This window comes from Coenobita brevimanus, chromosome 84 (genome assembly GCF_032717465.1).
Source record: "Coenobita brevimanus isolate Jiangsu-jjx chromosome 84, ASM3271746v2, whole genome shotgun sequence".
Classification (NCBI taxonomy): Eukaryota; Metazoa; Arthropoda; class Malacostraca; order Decapoda; family Coenobitidae; genus Coenobita; species Coenobita brevimanus.
Window position 1 is genome coordinate 42,523,881 of NC_137037.1, and position 21,319 is coordinate 42,545,199.

Sequence of the window (21,319 nt, forward strand, 5' to 3'; positions counted from 1 at the left end):
TCTAATCTAAGCTGAAGAGATTAGCTGATAACAGGAGAAATAGTATTAACAAAAGTCTTCACAGCTAAGTGATTAGTCCCTTACATGCTAGTGACTTGCCTGTGCTAAAGAATATTTTTTAACATTTTATCAGGAAGAAGAATGTTAGTAGATGCATGAAATCAGTTTCACATTTTCTGTACGTTTTTTTAGTTATATATCATTAATAACATTGCTTCAGAACCTTTCCCCCATACTCCTCCATCAACACACACACACACACACACACACACACACACACACACACACACACACACACACTCATCCACATCCACACACGTTCATCCACATCCACACACACTCATCCACACCCTCCTACACTCATCCACACCCTCCTACACTCATCCACACCCACCCATACACATCCACAGCCACACACACATTCATCCACAACCAAACACACTCATTCACAACCACACACACTCATCCACAACCACACACACTCGCCTACACACATTCACATCCATCTGTACTCTTCCACACCTGCCTTCACTCATCCACACCCACCCACATTCATCCACACTCACCCACACTCATAAACACTCATTCATACTTATCCACACTCGTCCACACTTATCTAAACTCATCCATACCCACCCCAGTTATCCCACACCTACCTACACACACCCACACCCACATCCACACTCATTCTCACTCATCAGAACCCACCCACGCTTATCAGAACCCATTTACAGTCAGTAGAACCCACCCACACACCAGAACCCACCCACACCACCCACACTCACCAGAACCCACCCACACCACCCACATTCACCAGAACCCACCCACACCGCTCGCTGGCTCAGTGGTAGCGTTCTCGCTTGCCATCTGGTAGACGGGAGTTCGCGCCTCGCTCAGGTTGCGAAAAGTTTCACTGACGAAGTGGGTGGTTACTGTCCCCCTTGAGCAAGGGGACGGGTGTGTGCGTGTGTGAAGGTCACAGCCTTGCCCTTAGATCGGACTATATGAGCTCTCAGCTCCCTTCCGGGAGGGTAAAAGCTGACGATCACGACCATCAAGTGATCCTGACCGACCTGGTGGTGAATTACACCACCCACATTCACCAGAACCCACCCACACCATCCACATTCACCAGAACCCACCCACACTCACCAGAACCCACTCGCACTCACCAGAACCCACCCACACCACTCACATTCACCAGAACCCACTCACACTCACCAGAACCCACCCACACCACTTACACTCACCAGAACCCACCCACACCACTCACACTCACCAGAACCCACCCACACTCACCAGAACCCACTCACACTCACCAGAACTCACTCACACCACCCACACTCACCAGAACCCACCCGCACCACCCACACTCACCAGAACCCACCCACACTTACCAGAACCCATCCACACCACCCACACTCACCAGAACCCACCCACACCGCCCACACTCACCAGAACCCATCCACACCACCCACACTCACCAGAACCCACCCACACCGCCCACACTCACCAGAACCCATCCACACCACCCACACTCATCAGAACCCACCCACACTCATCAGAACCCACCCACACCACCCACACTCACCAGAACCCATCCACACCACCCATACTAACACTCATCAGAACCCACCCACACTCACCAGAACCCACCCACACTCACCAGAACCCACCCACACTCATCAGAACCCATCCACACTACCCACACTCACTAAAACCCAACCACACCACCCACTCTCACCAGAACCCACCCACACCACCCACACTCATCAGAACCCACCCACACCACCCACATTCACCAAAACCCACCCACACCATCCATATTCACCAGAACCCACCCACACTCACCAGAACCCACTCACACTCACCAGAACCCACCCACACCACTCACATTCACCAGAACCCACTCACACTCACCAGAACCCACCCACACCACTCACATTCACCAGAACCCACCCACACCACTCACACTCACAAGAAACCCACCCACACCACCCACACTCACCAGAACCCACTCACACTCACCAGAACCCACCCACACCACCCACACTCACCAGAACCCATCCACACCACCCACACTCACCAGAACCTACCCACACCGCCCACACTCATCAGAACCTACCCACACCGCCCACACTCATCAGAACCCACCCACACTGCCCACACTCATCAGAACCCACCGACACCACCCACACTCATCAGAACCCACCCACACCACCCACACTCATCAGAACCCACTCACACCACCCACACCACCCACACTAAACAGAACCCATCCACACCACCCATACTCACACTCATCAGAACCCACCCACACTCACCAGAACCCACCCACACCACTCACACTCACCAGAACCCACCCACACCACCCACACTCACCAGAACCCACCCACACTCACCAGAACCCACCCACACTCACCAGAACCCATCCACACCACCCACACTCATCAGAACCCACCCACACCACCCACACTCACCAGAGCCCATCCACACTACCCACACTCACTAAAACCCAACCACACCACCCACACTCACCAGAACCCACCCACACTCATCTGAACCCACACCACCCACATTCACCAGAACCCACCCACACCATCCACATTCACCAGAACCCACCCACACTCACTAGAACCCACTCACACTCACCAGAACCCACCCACACCACTCACATTCACCAGAACCCACTCACACTCACCAGAACCCACCCACACCACTCACATTCACCAGAACCCACTCACACTCACCAGAACCCACCCACACCACCCACACTCACCAGAACTCACCCACACCACCCACACTCACCAGAACCCACCCACACCACCCACACTCACCAGAACGCACCCACACCACCCACACTCACCAGAACCCACCCACACTCACCAGAACCCATCCACACCACCCACACTCACCAGAACCCACCCACACCGCCCACACTCATCAGAACCCACCCACCACCCACACTCATCAGAACCCACCCACACCACCCACACTCATCAGAACCCACCCACACCACCCACACTCATCAGAACCCACCCACACCACCCACACTCATCAGAACCCACCCACACCACCCACACTCACCAGAACCCATCCACACCACCCATACTTACACTCATCAGAACCCACCCACACTCACCAGAACCCACCCACACTCATCAGAACCCACCCACACTCACCAGAACCCATCCACACCACCCATACTCACACTCATCAGAACCCACCCACACCACCCACACTCACCAGAACCCATCCACACCACCCACACTCATCAGAACCCACCCACACTCATCAGAACCCATCCACAATACCCACACTCACTAAAACCCAACCACACCACCCACACTCACTAAAACCCAACCACACCACCCACACTCACCAGAACCCACCCACACCACCCACACCATCAGAACCCACCCACACCCACCAGAACCCACCCACACTCACCAGAACCCATCCACACCACCCACACTCACCAGAACCCACCCACACTGCCCACACTCACCAGAACCCACCCACACTCACCAGAACCCATCCACACCACCCACACTCATCAGAACCCACCCACACCACCCACACTCACCAGAACCCACCCACACCACCCACACTCACTAGAACCCATCCACACCACCCACACTCATCAGAACCCACCCACACCACCCACACTCACTAGAACCCACCCACACCCATCAGAACCCACCCACACTCATCAGAACCCACCCACACCCACCAGAACCCACCCACACCACCCACGCTTACCAGAACCCATCCACACCACCCACGCTCACCAGAACGCACCCACACTCACCAGAACCCACCCACACTCACCAAAACCCATCCACACCACCCACACTCATGAGAACCCATCCATACTACCCACACTCATCCACACCACCCACATTCATCCACACCACCCACACTCATCCACACCCACCCACACTCATCCACACCCACCCACACTCACACACACTTATGCATATCTACCCACACTCATCTATGTCTACCCACACCCATCCACATGCATCCACATCCACCCATATTCATCCACATCCTTCCCCTCCCCCATGCACTCATCAACATCCATACACACATATCCACACTCACTCAGCCTCATCAGTCCTCACATATCCACACTAACTTACTCAGCCTCATCAATCCTCACTCATCCACATGCATACTCACTCATTAACACCCACACACACTCATTCATATGAACATTCGCTCATCCGTTCACCTTTGCTAGTAACAAACACTCACTAGTCACATGTAAACTTCCAGACATACTCATCTACTTGTAGGACACACCCATCCGCACTCATCAGATGCATCCATCCACTCATCGGACACATCCACCCACACACGTCAAACACACTTATCCACACACTTCAGACAAACCTATCTACACATGAACCACACACATCAAACATACCTATCCACACACATCAGGCATACCTATCCAAACACACATCAGCCATACCTATCCACACACATCAAACATACCAATCCACACACATCAAACATACCAATCCACACACATCAAACATACCTGTCCACACACATCAAACATACCTATCCACACACATCAGACATAGCTATCCACACATCAAACATACCTATCCACATGCATCAAACAAAGCTATCCATTCCCATCAAACATACCTATCCACACACATCAGACATACCTATCTACATCGTTTTCGTTTTTAAAGGCTCCAACATGCTTGCATGTGTCGGCCTTGGTCACCTAATGGCGGCTCTCCATGTTGCACGATCCATTGCAGCCTCCCTGTTCAGTCCCTTAACCCTAAGGTCACACTTAATGACCTCGTCCCATGTCTTTCTCGGTCTACCCCTCATAACCCCACCCCCAATATTAACACTTCTCACCTTCCTCACCCAACTATCACCCCCCATCCTCTACATACATCAAACATATCTATCCACATACATCAGACACACCCATCCATTTTCATCAGACACAACCATCCACTTATTAGACATATATACTGATTCACACTAATCCAAGCACACTCTAGCTATATACACTACAGTTCATTCATTTTAACTTGGCCCAGATTTTCATCCTTTGGGGGCTTACTTCACATAGCTCATTGGTAGAAAAGACAATACTGTGTCTCTGCATACATTCTGCAGCACTTCTTCATGGTTAGCATCATATTCTAGTGTTCAAATCTATTGTTTAACATGGCATTCAAGATGGAGAGATGGCAAATTTAGGTCATGGTAAAGTTAACAGAGTATAGTACTGTACAGTGGAGCTACAAACACCAATCAGAATCGGTCATGCACTCAGTCCACAAAAGTCACACCAGTCAACCAAATTTAAATACTACAGACCCTTGTTCTAGCTTAAGTGTCCCATTCCCATCAACAGAATGAATTCCCTGGAGTGGATCCAACAGGACTCCTCATTCGACTTTACCCATACTACACCTTCCTGACTCCTGAAACCTTCAAATCAGTTGAGGATGTCTTTGCCACTTTTGGCTTTAGAATCCAGGTATGTTCACTTTTATTTATAACTTTTGTATACTTGAGGTTCAGGTAACTATAGGACACGAATATCCATAGTGAGTACTGGCAAATGAATTCATAACACACATAATGCACTTTATTTATTTGTTTCCATGTAGGATGAAGAGACGTTATAGATATTCTCAGAAAATTTGCATTGCTTGTAGGTCTTGCTGATTTTAAATGAAACACTGCAACATCCAACAGAGAGGTGAGAGCAGCAGTGGTACAGATAAGGTGGAAATTGTACAGCCCCAACAGGATGCGCCTGGCACAGCACAGGTCACACTTACGGTTGCAGGTCATCAGATCATAAGTGAGGTCAGTTCATTGCAGTGACTGTTTTGTAGAATGGCTTTACTTTATTCATTAGGTTATCGATTGCTGCTGTGGAATATGGATATACTGTGGGACCTCATTATAACAGACTAATTGGGGGAAAGGGAAGACAGTATATCCAATAGTTTGTTATACGGTAAGGCATTCAATAGGGACCCACTATACTGGACCTAGGGTTGGTATACACTGTATATGAAAAACGGTTTGGTAGGTACAGTAAGGTCCCGGGTTACGTCAGAATTCCATTCCTGAAATGTGACAGAAGTCAACTTTTTATGTAACTGGAGTTTCATACACTTATACCTTACATCAGTCCATATGTGGATTTTTCAACCATACATCAGATACTGTGCATATAATACTGTTATGATAACAGGTATGTACAGTAATCCCGCATTATACGATGCCTCTTTATACGATATTTCGCTTATACAATGTCAAAATTTTAGTACCCTATTCCCACTATACAATGGGAACGATTTGCTACAATGATGGATCATCCGCGGCTCAGTGAACAGCAAATGTGCAAACGCAACAAAAATATCCTCACACTGTCGGCATTGGACCACACACACTTGTCCGTCGGTCCAGCCTCATTAGCTAGCTCTGCCCAGCCAGCCAGCCCTGCCCAGACAGCCAGTTCTGACATTGATGAATGAGGGCTGTGACTGTGAGGCTGAGTCGGGACAATTCGCCATCAGGACGATTCCCCGTCATTTATTTACGTATCAGTTTATTTAGCAAGTACACGAGTATTTGAATTATGTAAGTTATAAAAGTGATGGTGGTTTATTGTTTATATAGTAAATGTAAAATATGGCATGAAATCATGGGCATTAAATGAAAAAATAATAATATATTGAAACATGAATCAGCTGATTTATGATCGTTCCTTCATCTTAGCATAAGGCTACATACAAGACATTGGCATTTATATAAATGCCTAATGACCTTAAGTGAACGATCGACATACTTTGGAATTATACGAATAATCTTCATATTACGTCTGTATAAATGTTGCAGGACAATTTGCCATCAAGTCAATTCGCCATCACAACAATAACAAGACAATTTGCCATCGGGACTTTTCGTCGTCAGGATGATTCCCCATCGTTTATTTTCATATCAGTTTATGTAGGAAGTACACTAGTTTTTTAGTACTGTACCTGTACCTCTTCAAAGTTGTTTTAAAATATACCCAGGATGTTGTAGTACCAATGGAAATTAATGAAAACAGCTATGGGTGATAATAGAACATAATTCAAAGTCAACTACAGCTAGGTAGAAACAAGTTAAATATTGTCTAAAAGAGCAACTTACAAATGATATCCAAAGCCAACGCTATTGAATTAAAATAGACTTTGATAGATCTCCCTGAAAATTAGTTATTAATGTATCAGTTAATCAGTAATAAGTATCTTTATAGAATGACGGGGAATTGTCCTGACGGGGAATGTCCATATTATGACGGCGAATTGTCGACTTCATGGCGAACAGTCTAGGAACCACATAAACAACACTTGCTTGTTTCAGTAAAAGTAAGAACTACTGTATACTGTAGTTTTCATGTTTTTTTCTCTTTATTCACTATTAATGTGTTACTTTAAATGTTTAAACATAAGGATATTTCATGTATGTGAGTGCTAAGGTGTGTGTATGTGAGAGTTTAGGCACGTCAGGGAACGTATCCACATTGACTCCATGTTATAATGGGATTGCTATACGATGGATTGCTTTACGATGGGGTTTTCAGGAACGGAACCCCATTGTATAATGAGGGATTACTGTATATGAAACACAAACTTTTGAACTAATGATTTTTATCGAATAAAAAATGTGTTGTATTCTTAGTCCACCATGTCATCCCTCAAGAGCCTTTCATGTGTCACAGTTGTGGTAGTACAGCCACATGTTGTCATTTTGTGGCAACAGTGGTGGCGTCTGATTTAAGCCACCACTTCCTCACTCTTCCATTGTCCCACATTCGTGCACACTGTCAACACACATTTTATTCCTTAACATAGATGTACCCAAGCAATTTTGTCACTCTATCTTACAGTAAACACCAGAGACATCTTGCAGCAGGCAGCAACACTTTAAACCCATGCCTTATGTTTATTTCTTCAATTATTTTATATTTTTAAATTTCCTTGTAGCAGACTGTTGTAACCTGGAGATTGACGTAAGTCAAGAGCGACATAACCCGGGACCTTACTGTACTTCACATAAAACAACATGAGATGTCAGTAAGTCAGTATTATATGGGTTTGGCCACTGTTCTCTGATATATGATAGATCAGTAAGCAATACAGAATGAATGGTGACCCTCATTTCAGTAGTTAAATTATCCTGCATCTCCAATGTCCACCGCCTGGCACAGGGTTGTCCCATAGGCCACTGCATGCGCTTCCTATACCAGATCTTGGTTCGGTATATACTGTACTAAAGTTGTCTGGTAGGGTCAAGGGTTCAGTATATCCGAAGTCCAGTATAAACAGGTCTTCTAAAGCGAGGGCTTATGTATACAGTAGGTATGTGCACAGCGCTTTTGAGAAAGTATTTTTCATTTTAAATCTTCATGATTTGTAATATCTTTTCTGACCCACTTGTTAATGAATGTTTATGGCTTTGGTATTTTGAATATGTTCACATACTGTAGGTATCCTGTGGTGAGAGCTGGGGGAGCCCTCCTCCGCCTTTTGTGACCACAAGATACCACCGAGATCTCCTGTCAGACATGATGCAGAGCCATGCTGTGGGGGACTTTTGTCTGGTGGGACCCCGTGGTTGTGGCAAATCTGCATTGGTTGCCAAGCTTGCCCATACTTTAGGCTACCAAACAGAGCCAATACTCTTGTATCAGGTACAGTACACTGTTTGTTGTACTGACTATGCTATAACATGTTAATTTTGCACTGTAGGACTGTACAGTGTAGGTATTTTGTGTGTAATAAGTCTGTTTTATGTGGAAGATATGTTGCTGCCTCAAGCTGCGTAATCTAATCTGTGTAACTGGTACCATGAAGGGATGAAACTTTTTGACTTCTTTTGGCAGTTGTCATAAAATCTCAGAGAGTCTCCAGTATCAGTACATAACACTTTCTTTTTCCCTCTAGCACATAAATGAAATGATTCATAAAATGTGCAGACATAAAAATGTAGTTTAATTGGGTTGTAAATGACAGTTGAGTGATATTTACCTTGGTATTTGATGATGAGGAGTATGGTTGGGGTAGTTTATCAGAGGATGGATGTTGTAGGTGCACCCTACCACTTGAAGGCTGAGACTGGTTCCCTGCTTCAGAACCATCAAATTCATTTATGTTGTAGTGGTTGAGATGATCATGGTTAGTACAGTGTCTCAAAGTCTGGTAGGAGGACAGAGCTGGTTGATGCACTGTTGGGACAGTGTAGGAAGTGACCAGTCTTTGGTACCTTTCATTTATCATTTTGTTTTGTTCATGTCTGAAGGGTGTAAGAATATAGTTAGTCTAGGTCCAGAACTGCTCACACTGCCCCAAGAATGAATGTCTTCTAATTCCCAGTCATTTGGTTGGCCATCAAGATGAAGCATCTCATGTGGCTGCCAGTGGGTTATTCCAGGTGATGGTGGCATCACCTCATCAGTCTAGTTATGATGGGTCTTCATTTTGCTGTAGTTCTACAGGCAGCAGATATTCTTCTTCTGTCTCTTCAGTCAGCATGTTAAGCATCATATCAGGGCAGGCTGTTTCCATCATAGCCTTATGAGTGATGTCAGGAAAACCTTCCCCCCAGATGGGCCAGGCTACCTTCAGTACGATGTAGTGCATCAGTAGTATGAGTGGGAGGGGTAATAGGGTTGTTGTTGCTGTTGTTGGTGCCCTTTTCTTGCAGTCCACCATCCTCCTTTTGGGAGGTAGGGAGTTGTGGAGCTTTTGTATAACCAGAAGCTCTGGCACCTGGTTACATTGATACCACCACATGAAGACATCCATCTCTGGCATGGGATCATTGTACAGTAACAGTTCCCATAATTCGCGCATTATTTTGTCTGTTCAGTTGTTTCATTGCAGTAACACCATTACTTTGTGTGTTTTGATGGTAATACTTTTCTGAATGATTTTAAAAGAAATTTTCTTATGTTCACCTGTACTGTATTTTATGAGTTCACTGTCATCAACCCAGTCTGCATACCTCCCCCCCCTTTCCATCCTCCTGTTTTACTCCCTCCAACTTCAGCCTCCAGGTTGTGGTTTTTCTTCTTTTATGGGATGGTGTAGTAGTCAGCAGGATCCCCATTGAAATAGGCCACACAACTATTCACAGATTATGCAGGCTCCCAGAATCATAACTCTACATCATAAACCTAACAGTCCAAACATATTTCTTCCTTGTATCTTCCTTATAGACACAGTTCATATACACCTGCTGAATACTTATTTCTTTGAGTGTCAAGGTATAAAAGGGGTGCTAAGTTCTTGTCATGTTTTCCTGTACACATACTTCATTCAGTCAGCTCAAATCAGTCATCTGTCAGTTCACTAATTCCGTCATCTTTCTTACTGTTCTCTCTCTCACTTTCACTTATCCATTCACTTTCTTTTTGCCCTGCCACATCTCCTTGCACCGTCAAACTTAATCACATATACTGGTTTCATTGCATCGTTTTACTTCATATTACCGTACCATCTAAGCCAACACTTTTCATCCTGGTTGCCAAGAGACTGCCATTTTCCACATCTTTCATTGATTACTGATACATTTTTCTTATCCTACCTTCTTTATTCATTCCACACATTCCCAAACATTCCCATTTCCAATGCTCTTATTCTTGACTTTTCATATACTAGCACCATACAAATGTCTCACATCAGTTATGTTGAAAAAGGCAGTAATTCACCTTCATGCAGTGCCCTTGCAGTTTCCATACCCAGACCTTTGTTTCATGTCAAGGCCTTTATAAAAACACATGCCACCTTTCATCCCAAGTACTTTACAGTTCGGTACATGTAAAATGAGGATCTGCTATACCTGATACAGTACAAAGAATTTTGCATGCTCCCACTGTTATACTTTTGTATGGACAGGATATGACATCTCGAGACCTGGTGCAGCAGCGTGTGACTGGTCCCACTGGTGACACCAGCTGGCAGTTTTCACCCCTGGTGGTGGCAGCACTGGAGGGCAAGATGGCCATCCTAGATGGCATTCATCGCCTCCACCACGGTACACTTGCTGTCTTGCACCGGTAAGTTGCTTTTGTATTATTGGAGTGGTATTCCATTAATTTAAGTTTTTGTATATTATCCAGCAAGCTGTATTATAAAAATTCTTAGCGTATGGATCGAGTGCGAAATGATGAAGTGGAAGGAGAACTGGAGTTGTTCAGGAGATGGCTGGTAGAGTTGAGCAGAGGGTGTTGCAATGGTTTGGGCATATGGAGAGAATGGATAATGAGCGATTGGTGAAAAAGATAACTAGATCTGATGTGAGAGGTGTAAGACTGAGAGGAAGACCACGAATAGAATGGATGGACAGTGTGAAGAGAGCGCTGGATGCGAGAGGGATGTCTGTTGAGCAAGGAAGAGTGGCTGTGCGTGACAGAAATAAATGGAGAGAAATTGTGAATGAATAAGTGATGACGCAGCCCTGAGGGGATATTCTCCCGCATTTGGTCTGATCAGCTAGTCAGGTCAGGTGTGGGTAAGGGGATGGGTCTGTTATGATGTGGCAGGGGTAAACCAGTTCTGCTGTCGGGCCCTGCTGTGGATGTCACTGATTGCATTGCGCAGTTGACCCTTGTGCGGTGTGATGTGGTGAGGATCTGTCCATTCTCCCCTTTGGGGCTAAGATGCGAATGAATGTGTTTGAATGGATGAGTAAATGGAGAGTGAGTCGTCCTGTCTCGGCTACCTCCCTTTCCTTGGGGGAAGCAGCCTAGGTATATAGATAGATAGATAGATAGTAACTACTATGCGCCAAAGAGACTTAGGTTGGTCCAAGGTGGGCCGAAGTTATACTGTACAGTATGTGGATTTTTGTGATCATCTTTCATCATCCTGACCTCCTTTCTCCTTGGGGAGGGTGAGGAGTAGCAATGTCCAGACAGCCCAGATTTGCCCAATCCTATGGGCCAAGCTTCCATTCACTCACCATTCAAGCCCCCAGAATCCTGGCTCTATCTGATACACCAAAAGCATTCACAACGTTCTGTAGCTTCACATAAACGTATCCGATTAAGTCAGTCTGAACGCTGTTACGTTAAAAGGGGTGCCAAATCCCTGATCATGTGCTTCTCACAATATTCATCCAGCCAGCATGATCTCCAGTCAATCCCCTAGCCTCCTCAACTTCCAAACCTGTCTTCCTCACACACTCATCTGCCATACTCCTCCATCTTCTCGTTGGCCTACCATGCCTCCTACCTCCTTCAGATTCGCCGAGATATACGTTTTTCACCAGTCTATTGTTTTCCATTCTCTCCACATGACCATACCATCTCAGTACACTCTCTTCGATTCTGATGTCCATAGACTTCCGTACTCCACATCTTTCAGGAATCACACTTATTTTGTATCCTATCCACTCTCTGTACTCCACACACATTCCTCAGCAGTACCATCTCCACTGTTCTCACTCTTGACTTTTAATTTTCATGCCTCACCGTAGTCTCACATCCATATGTTAAAGTTGGCACTTTCACTCCTTCATGTAAGTCTCGTGCAGCAACATTCAAGTCTCTGTTTCTTATCAAGGCCTTCATTGCACCAGCTACTTTCCTTCCTTGTGTCACTCTGCTTTCCACCTCTTTTTCACATTTTCCTCTCTTTTCTGTTACTGCACCCAGGTCTAGTATTTGAACTCTCTCACCTATTCCAGTCTCTCTCCATTCACTGTAACATCACACTGGGAGTCACTTTCTTTCTCATTAACCATCACTCTACTCTTTTTTCTACATTTACTCTCAAGGCACGACACTCACAGACATCAACAAGACTCTGCACTAGTCTACTAAGTTCTTGTCCGGTATTTGCAAGTAGTACTGCATCATCGGCACACAACTGATTTGAGATATTCCATCCATCACCATTCATTGCCATCGCCATCCCCCTCTCCATTACTTGTGTTTTTACATCTCACGTCACCCCATCCATATATATATTGAACAACCATGGGGACATGACACAGCCATATTGCACGCCCACACCGATTGTGAACCATTCACCTAGATGCCCATTAACCCTTACACATGCTCACTACCATCATAAAAACTCTTGATGGCACTGAGCAGCTTACCAGCTACACCATACATGCACAAAACCTTCCACTGTCCTTCTCTGTCTACTTTGTCGTATGCTTTTTCCAGATCCATGAATGCCATTAACACCTTATAGTCCTTTTCACAACCCTTCTCCATTGTCTGTCCCACTGCAAATATTTGATCCACACATCCTCTGCCACTCCTAAAGCCACTTTGTTCATCACTAACCAGGACTTCTGATATCTCTCTTACTTTTCATATAAGATTTCTTCCATATACCCTCCCTACCACAGTCAATAAACTTATTCCACAATAATTGTTGCACTCACATCACCCACCTTTATTTTTGCACAGGGGTACAATCATAGCCTTTTTCCACTCTGCTGGCACAGTTTCACTCATCCATGCCTTCTTACATATTTTGCAACAAGCATTTATTTGCACTGTTGCAAAACAAATGTTTGTAATCAGGAATAGGAGGTCAATTCAGAAAGTATCCGACCTCATATTTTTTCTTATCAACCAGTTAGAGGATAGGGGCGAGGTTTTGTGTAGCATGATGCCGGACCTTCATGCACATGCGTGATTAATGCCACCCACCATGACTGACTCAATGGCTGTCAATCAGCCTGTGTTCATGGTTGTACACCTTATGCGTTCTAACATGCGTCACAATGACTGAAAAAGTCGAACAGTGTTACTGCATCAAGTTTTGCCAAAAACTAGGTGATACCAAAGTTGAAACTATCAGGAAGATCCAGCAGGTTTTGGGGAATGAAGCCATGGGGGTAACGCAAATAAAGGATTGGTACAATCACTTAAAAAGTGGTTGAAAGTCAGTCAAGAGCGATTTCATGGGAGGCCATCAACAAGCAGGAGTACTGAGAATGTGAAGAAAGTCTGCGATTTTGTTATGAAAAATCGTCGGTTGACTGTTGGAGAAATTGGTAATGAAATTTGTATCAGTGGTGGATCAGCATGCAAAATTTTAACAGATGATTTGGGCATGCGAGGAGTATCCACCAAGTTCGTTCTGAAGCTCCCTTCACGTGAACAATGAGCTGTATGGATGAACGTTGCTCAAGACATGTTCAAGTGTGCAAATCATGATCCAGACTTTCTGAAGACTTATTACTGGAGATGAGACTTGGTTGTGTGGGTACGACCCAGAAACCAAAGCAGTTGACCCAGTGCAGGGATGCCTCAGCCAAAAAAAGCACAACAGGTTTGGAGCAAGGTGAAATGCATATTGAAAGTTTTTTTTCAACTACCGTGGTGTTGTGCATCATGAATACACACCAGAAGGTCAGACTGTCAACAACCATTATTACCTTGATATTATCTGTCATCTTCGTGATGCATTTTGGCAGATTGGCTGGCCTACATCCGGTTACCTGTCCTGGGCACACTCTAGGCCGTATGCCTCAACAAAAATTTATGGGTTTCACAATTTTGGGGAACAAAATGGAATGAAGATGCTTGCTAATCAGAAAAATATTACTCATTCACCCATGTGTTCTTGTAAGTTAGCGTTCAGTTCCACATTCTTTGTTCAGTTTCGCATTTCTCAACACATCTCATACTGACTGAGCATATGGCTGTCAGTCCTTTCTTGCATCTCACTGAGTTCTACCTGCGCTGTGCAGCAAGATTTTTGTGTGTGTGTGTGTGTGTGTGTGTGTGTGTGTGTGTGTGTGTGTGTGTGTGTCGAGCGAGGACAAAAAAGGTATGAAAGAAGAAAGACATATTGAGTGGATTGGAAGCAGAGGCATGGAGGAAGTTGAGAAATGGAATAGAGAGTTATATGTAGAGAGGAAGAGAGAGGTGTAAAGATAAGAGTAGATGAGAGCGGATGAGGAATTTGGAAGGAATTTGAGTGTAAAGTGGAGGGAATGTATGAAAATGTTCCGGAAAGAGGTAAAGAGAGATAGACAGGGTGATAAAGAAGGTAGTAGGGGAGTGAAAGATGAAAATGGTTGATTGATACTGGAGAAGAGAGAAAAAGGGAGCTGGTGGAGAGAACATTTTAGGGAAATGTTAAACATAGAGAATGATAGTGATGCAAGTATAAGTGGATGGGGAATGGCTGGGAAAAGGAGGGAGATAAGAAGAGAGGAAGAGATCAGTAGGTTGGAAGTACAGTAATGGAAGCAATGAAGAAACTCAGAATGGAGAAAGCCCCAGGCATTGATGGAGTGTGTGGTGAAATGTTGAAGCACGGGGAAGTGATAGTAGTTGAACGGACATGGAAGATATGCAGATTGGCCTGGGAGGAGGGTAAAGTCCTAGAGGACTGGGAGTCAAGTACTGTATAATTATTCCCCTGTACAAAGGAAAAGGAGAAAACAAAGTGTGTGATAGTCATTGGGGCATTTGTCATCAGTGTAATAGGAAAAGTATATGGTAGGATACTTATTAACAGAGTTAAGGAAATAACAGAGGGATCAGTTGGAGAAGAACAGGGAAGTTCTAGGAAGGGAAGAGGTTGTGTCGATCAGATAGTCATCCTAAGGACTTTAGTAGAGAATTTTCTAGAGAAGGGAAAGAAGTTGTATGTGCCCTTCATGGATTTGAAGAAGAGTGGATAAACAAGGAATGTGGAATATATTCAGAACATTTGGATTAAATGGAAAGCTGTTGAATGCTGTGGAGAGTATGCATGAGGGCACTAAGGCTGCAGTGCATGTGGAAGGACACTAAGGCTGCAGTGCATGTGAATGGAGTGAATTTTTCTTTCTGAATGTTGGATTGAAACAGGGATGTCATGTCTCCTTGGTTGTTCAATCATTGTATGGATAGGGTTATAAAAGAGATACAAGGTAGGGCAGTGGATGTTGGAGTGGCCCTAGTGAGAGAGAGCAGTGTTTGGAAACCCCCTGTACTGTTGTTTGCAGATGATACTGTGTTGTTAAGTGAAGACCATGGGAAACTGCAAGGCTTGGTGGATGAGTTTGGGAGTGTGTAAGAAACGGAATCTAAAGACGAATGTAGGGAAGAGTAAAGTTATGGTCTTCGAGAGAAGTGAAGTCAGTGAATGTACAATAAGGTTAGATGAGGAGGAAATGGAAAATGTGAGTGTATATAAGTGCTTGGGTAGTATGATGAGTAAGGATGGAAGTTTGGAGGATGATGTACTTGAAAGGGTACAACAGGGAAGAAAAGTTGCTATTTCTTTGAAAGAAGTGGTAAGAGACAGGGAAGGAAGCATGGAAGTAAACAAGTCACTCCATGATAGTATTGTGATACCAACCCTAACTTATGGAAGCAAAGCTTGGACGTTTTTGAGAGGACGCAAGTCAAGAGTGATAGGAGTGGAAATGAGTTATTTGAGAGGAGCATGTGGAGTTACATGGAGAGACAGATTGACAAATGAGGAAGTAAAGGAGTGTTCTGGTGTGGATGTGGATGCAACAAAAAGCATTAGGAGAAATACATTGAGGTGGTTTGGTCATGTGGAGAGGATGGAAAGCAAGAGACAAATGAGGAGAGTATGTATGAGTAAGGTGGAGGGGGGGCAGAGGAAGGGGGAGACAGGATGAGATGAAGGAATGATGTGGAGAGGTATATGAGAGAGGGGTGTGTGAAGTGGGGGAAGGTCAGTGAAAATGGAGGAGGACAGGGTGACATGGAGGTGATTTGTTTGTGGCCACCCCTTACAGGATGAATGCATCTGGATAGATAGATAGATAGAGAGATAGAAATTGGTAGTATTTTTTATATTAAACGAAGGTAAATTCATAAAGTTAAATTTATGTTTTTAGTTTCAATAAGTAGTAGATTATAGTTTTAAAACAGTAAATGATAAACTAGCACGTGGCAACTCTGAACAAAAGGGGGGTAGCTGCTGCCATTATCTTTGTCCACACTGTCTGCAAGGAAGAAGCACCTTGGAAGCAGGTTTGCAGGAGATCACGTTTTCCCTCAGAGCATGCCTAGGCAACCCAGCATTGTCTGACCCTAAGCACCACTCTGTTATAGAGCTGAGCCACATCTACTTGTTAGCCAGTAAATTAGATTAACTTGGGAGAAATGGGAGGAGCTTAAAGAGGTAGGTAGCATGGTTAGATTCAATTTTGTCCTGTTCATTTCAACCCCTCAAAAGTAAATACAAAGTTTATTGGTGCCCCTTGAGTGTGAGGACCTCAGATTTATACCGAGATGAACTAGGTAATATTTAAGGCTGCGTTTGTAGGATACAGTTTGCATTTTGTGTATGTAGCAGTTCCTTATACAGAGGTATGAGTTTGCCGTTCACCTTGCAGCGAGTTGTCATTAATCTAAACATGGCTGATAAAGCTTGCCTTTCATGTGTCAGGTATAGATATTCTTCTTGATGCATCATTCAGATTATGGATTAACAGAATTCAGGTATACTTCACATTTTTGTGGGATTGTGTACTCTCCATTAATGAGAAAATGCAGGTGTCCTGTGAAACTGTGTGATAAACTTTGGTCTTTCAGTAAGCATCTCAGTTGTCTATCTATCTATCTATTGCCAGACGCCTCAATCCCGTTTGGGGTGGCCACAAACAAATCGCCTCCAAGTCGCCCTGTCCCCCGCCATTTCACTCCCCTGCTCCCAACTCACACCCCCCTCTCTCATATATCTCTCCACCCCATCTCTCCATCTCATCCTCGGCCTCCCCCTCCCTCTTTCCCCCTCCACCTCACTCACATACACTCTCTTCGTCAGTCTTTCACCCTCCATCCTCTCCACATGGCCAAACCACCTCAGTGTGTTCCTCATAACGCTTCCTATCACATCCACATCCACACCACAACGCTCCTTTATATCCTCATTCGTCAGCCTGTCTCTCCATGTGACTCCACAGGCTCCTCTTAAATAACTCATTTCCATGGCTCTCACTCTTGACTTGTGTCCTTCCAACAACGTCCAAGCTTCACTTCCATACGTTAGAGTTGGTATCACAATACTGTCATGTAGTAACTTTTTCACTTCCATGCTCACTTCCCTGTTTCTTATCACTGCTTTCAAAGAACCAGCAACCTTTCTTCCCTGCTGTACCCTTTCAAGCACTTCACCCTGCAAACCTCCATCCTTACTCATCACACTACCCAAGTACTTAAACGTACTCACATTTTCCAATTCCTCACCATCCAACCTCGCTGTACATTCACTGACTTCACCTCTCTCAAAGACCATCACTTTACTCTTCCCTACATTCACCTTTAGATTCCGTTTCTTACACACTCTCTCAAACTCAGTTGTGTAGCCCAATCTTTGTCATTTTTTGTGGAGATCAGAGTTTCACCGACATATGGATCCAGATATAGGGTACATTACGTAACTGAAAATATCCACTCTTGTATTTTGTTGGACGCATATGAAGCTTGCAGTTTTTGCTTGATATGATTAAATTTTGGATGAATCTACTTGTCCATTATTTGAAATAGGTTGTGTGTATTTAATTGATAAAAGAGTCTTTGGTGGTTGAGTGTTGTAGTGCTTCCTTCTACCATTCCTTCAGACCTAAATTTAATCCCACCTGGGGACAGACATTGAACAGGGTGCACTAATATACTCTCTTCATTGCTCTCACCTATTCCCACCTTGTCAAGGTTTCCTCTGTAACATATACATAAACACAGCCATTCCAGTGCATGTTTCCACAGGCAATTCTCACCTTACTTGACGAAAGCCATCCACATCTTTACCATGTATGAAATGCTGGGTAGGGGTGGGTAGCTTCTCCAGTGATAGATGGTTGTTTTCTTTGGCTGAATAAACTAGACTTCAGGACCTGCAAAAACATGATGTACATGTATAGTAGAGCTCTACGCCCATGTCAGGCAAATTCAGGCCCACAGCTTCCATACATGCAATCATTTTAAACATTTAAAGATGCTTATTCTTTTGAATGCATCATTGCTAGCAGTAACTATATCTAAATTGAGATCTTGGTCTTATTGATAGTGAAATTATTTTGGTAAACTAATAGTGCATGGTTTCCCAGGTAAGAAGTCAGTTTTGGATAGCAAGAGGAAAAATATTTCTACGGATGACCTAGGAAGATTTATTTTCTCTTGATAGTGGATTCAGTAGCTAGATATTTGATGTAGATGTGGAGTGCATATTGCTGAACTGTACTGTACTGCTGTATTAGAGCACAAAAAATTAATACCCTGTAAAGAGAGGTGAGAGTTGACAGAGTTTGTAAATCCTTGCTGCATTGTGTAATTTTGTATCTTGAAAAATTGCTTTTATATACTTTGTTCTCTTTAGACTGATTCATGACCGTGAGCTGCAGCTGTATGATGGGACAAGACTTCTGCATCCATCTCGTTATGATGCCATCAAGTCACGACATAGTCTATCAGATAGTGACATGGCAGAGAGGGGAGTACTACGCATCCACCCAGCCTTTCGTGTGGCAGCATTGGCTGAGCCTCCTGTGATTGGGCAGGCCCAGGGGCAGTGGCTGACACCTGAGGCCCTCACAATCTTCCTTTACCATCCTCTCAGACGACTAACCTCTCGAGAAACTGTCGATTTGGTTGAACAGCTGGTCAGTCATCTGTATAATTATATAATGTATGTTTGTGTTGTGAAGCTTGTGTCAGAGTAGGTGGATATCAAAGTGAGTGGTTTATTAGCAGTTGTTTTTGTTTCTCAACTCCAATCCATCTGATTGAGGAGACCCTTTGACCACAGAGTAGCAACTGCCCCTATGGGGTTGTCCCATAGGTTCCTATACTGTTTATATTGTGTCTGCATCTTAGTGTGGTATGTGCTGTGCAGTGTTTCATTGTATGTGTAATGATTTGTGGGCCTATTCTACAAGCTGGGTGCTTGTCATCTGTGATTCTACCCAACCAAAATTTAATTTGGCAGCAGAGGAGGGTTGAATGCTTCCTGCCTTAAGCCTAACTAGATGAACTTGATCATATCTGTTTAAGGACACCTGCAATGGGTGGATGTCAAGAGGGAGGGTGGGGCTTGTATCATAGTATTCTAATCAAGGTGTTGTATTGCCCTACACGTGAAGTGAGTGTGTAGGTGTTTCTTCATTGCTATAGTTCATTCACTTTAACTTGGCCCAGATTTATGGCCCTTTTGCAGCTCTTTTCACATAGCTCAGTGGCAAAAACAGACAGCGCTATGGCTCTACATCCTTTCCTTGGAGCTTCTTCATGACTAGAATCATATTCTAGTACTGTATTAGTCTGTTGTTATGACCCAGTATTCAAGATGGAGTGATGACAATTTTAGGCCAAATGAAAGTGAACAGAGAATACGGTAAGGCACAAGGTTTTGCACCTAATAGGGACCATGAAAAATGCCGCCAGGGTTGATTCCACCAAAGGTGAGGTATTGACCTAATGGAAAATAAGCTAATAAGGACTGGGCCCGTAACAAAACACACCCCTCTAGTGTACCATATTTCTTTAAATATGTCCTAAAGTTACCTGAAACATTGCTATTAGCATATTAAATTATAAACTAACATTAAGTTAACATAAAAACATCATAAAATACACTTAATCTATCTATCTATTGCCAGACGCCACAATCCCATAAGGGGTGGCCATTTGACTTTGAGTTAGTTGTTTTACGGGGAGGGGCACTAACCCTCCACCAACCCACTTGTTGACATGTAGGGAACACGTATGGTTTGGTTATATGGTTACCACCCAACGTTGTAAATGGTTCCTTGGCTTACAGGAAACCATTTGGCTTGTCACTCAATGTAAAGCCACCTGTAAAGGAAAGAAGAGCAATAAGAAGTGACAGGAAAGATGGGAGAAATAGGAAGAGAAGAGGGTAGGCACAGAAAAAGAATGATACAGGCTAAGGAAGAAGTAGGCAGCACTACATCAAGTGAGTGGATGATGGTCGCCACCACTAATACACTTAATACTGTTTGTAATTGAGCTGTACTCGATCACTGTTTTCACTCGTCTACCCCCAGCGCCTGGTTCAAAGTACTTCTTCGCAAGGGCTAGATTGGTGTTAAGTTCACTCAGCTGTTTTCCCATACTACGTGCAGTTGACTCTGGCGTTATATGTTTTGCATATTTCAGAGTTACAAGCACCTTTCTCCATGTCTGCCATGATTTTATTTTTTAACTCGTCATCATACTTGCGTTTTTTCACCCCCTTGCAGTAGTCACACTTGACCTTCCCTTTACTGCCTGCTGTTCCAGGTTCATGCCTTCTTACACCATTTCCCCCATCAC

General features: G+C 44.3%; 1 protein-coding gene across 1 annotated transcript in view; it reads left to right on the plus strand.

The window, feature by feature from the left end:
• Positions 1-21,319, plus strand: part of c12.2 (von Willebrand factor A domain-containing protein c12.2) — a 464,393-nt gene that overhangs the window by 339,600 nt on the left and 103,474 nt on the right. Inside the window, exons 8-12 of the mRNA XM_080280343.1 lie at positions 5,399-5,524; positions 5,746-5,859; positions 8,537-8,740; positions 10,947-11,107; positions 19,365-19,647. Of these exons, the coding sequence (XP_080136469.1) occupies positions 5,399-5,524; positions 5,746-5,859; positions 8,537-8,740; positions 10,947-11,107; positions 19,365-19,647 (888 nt within the window). The remainder of the gene's footprint in view (positions 1-5,398; positions 5,525-5,745; positions 5,860-8,536; positions 8,741-10,946; positions 11,108-19,364; positions 19,648-21,319) is intronic.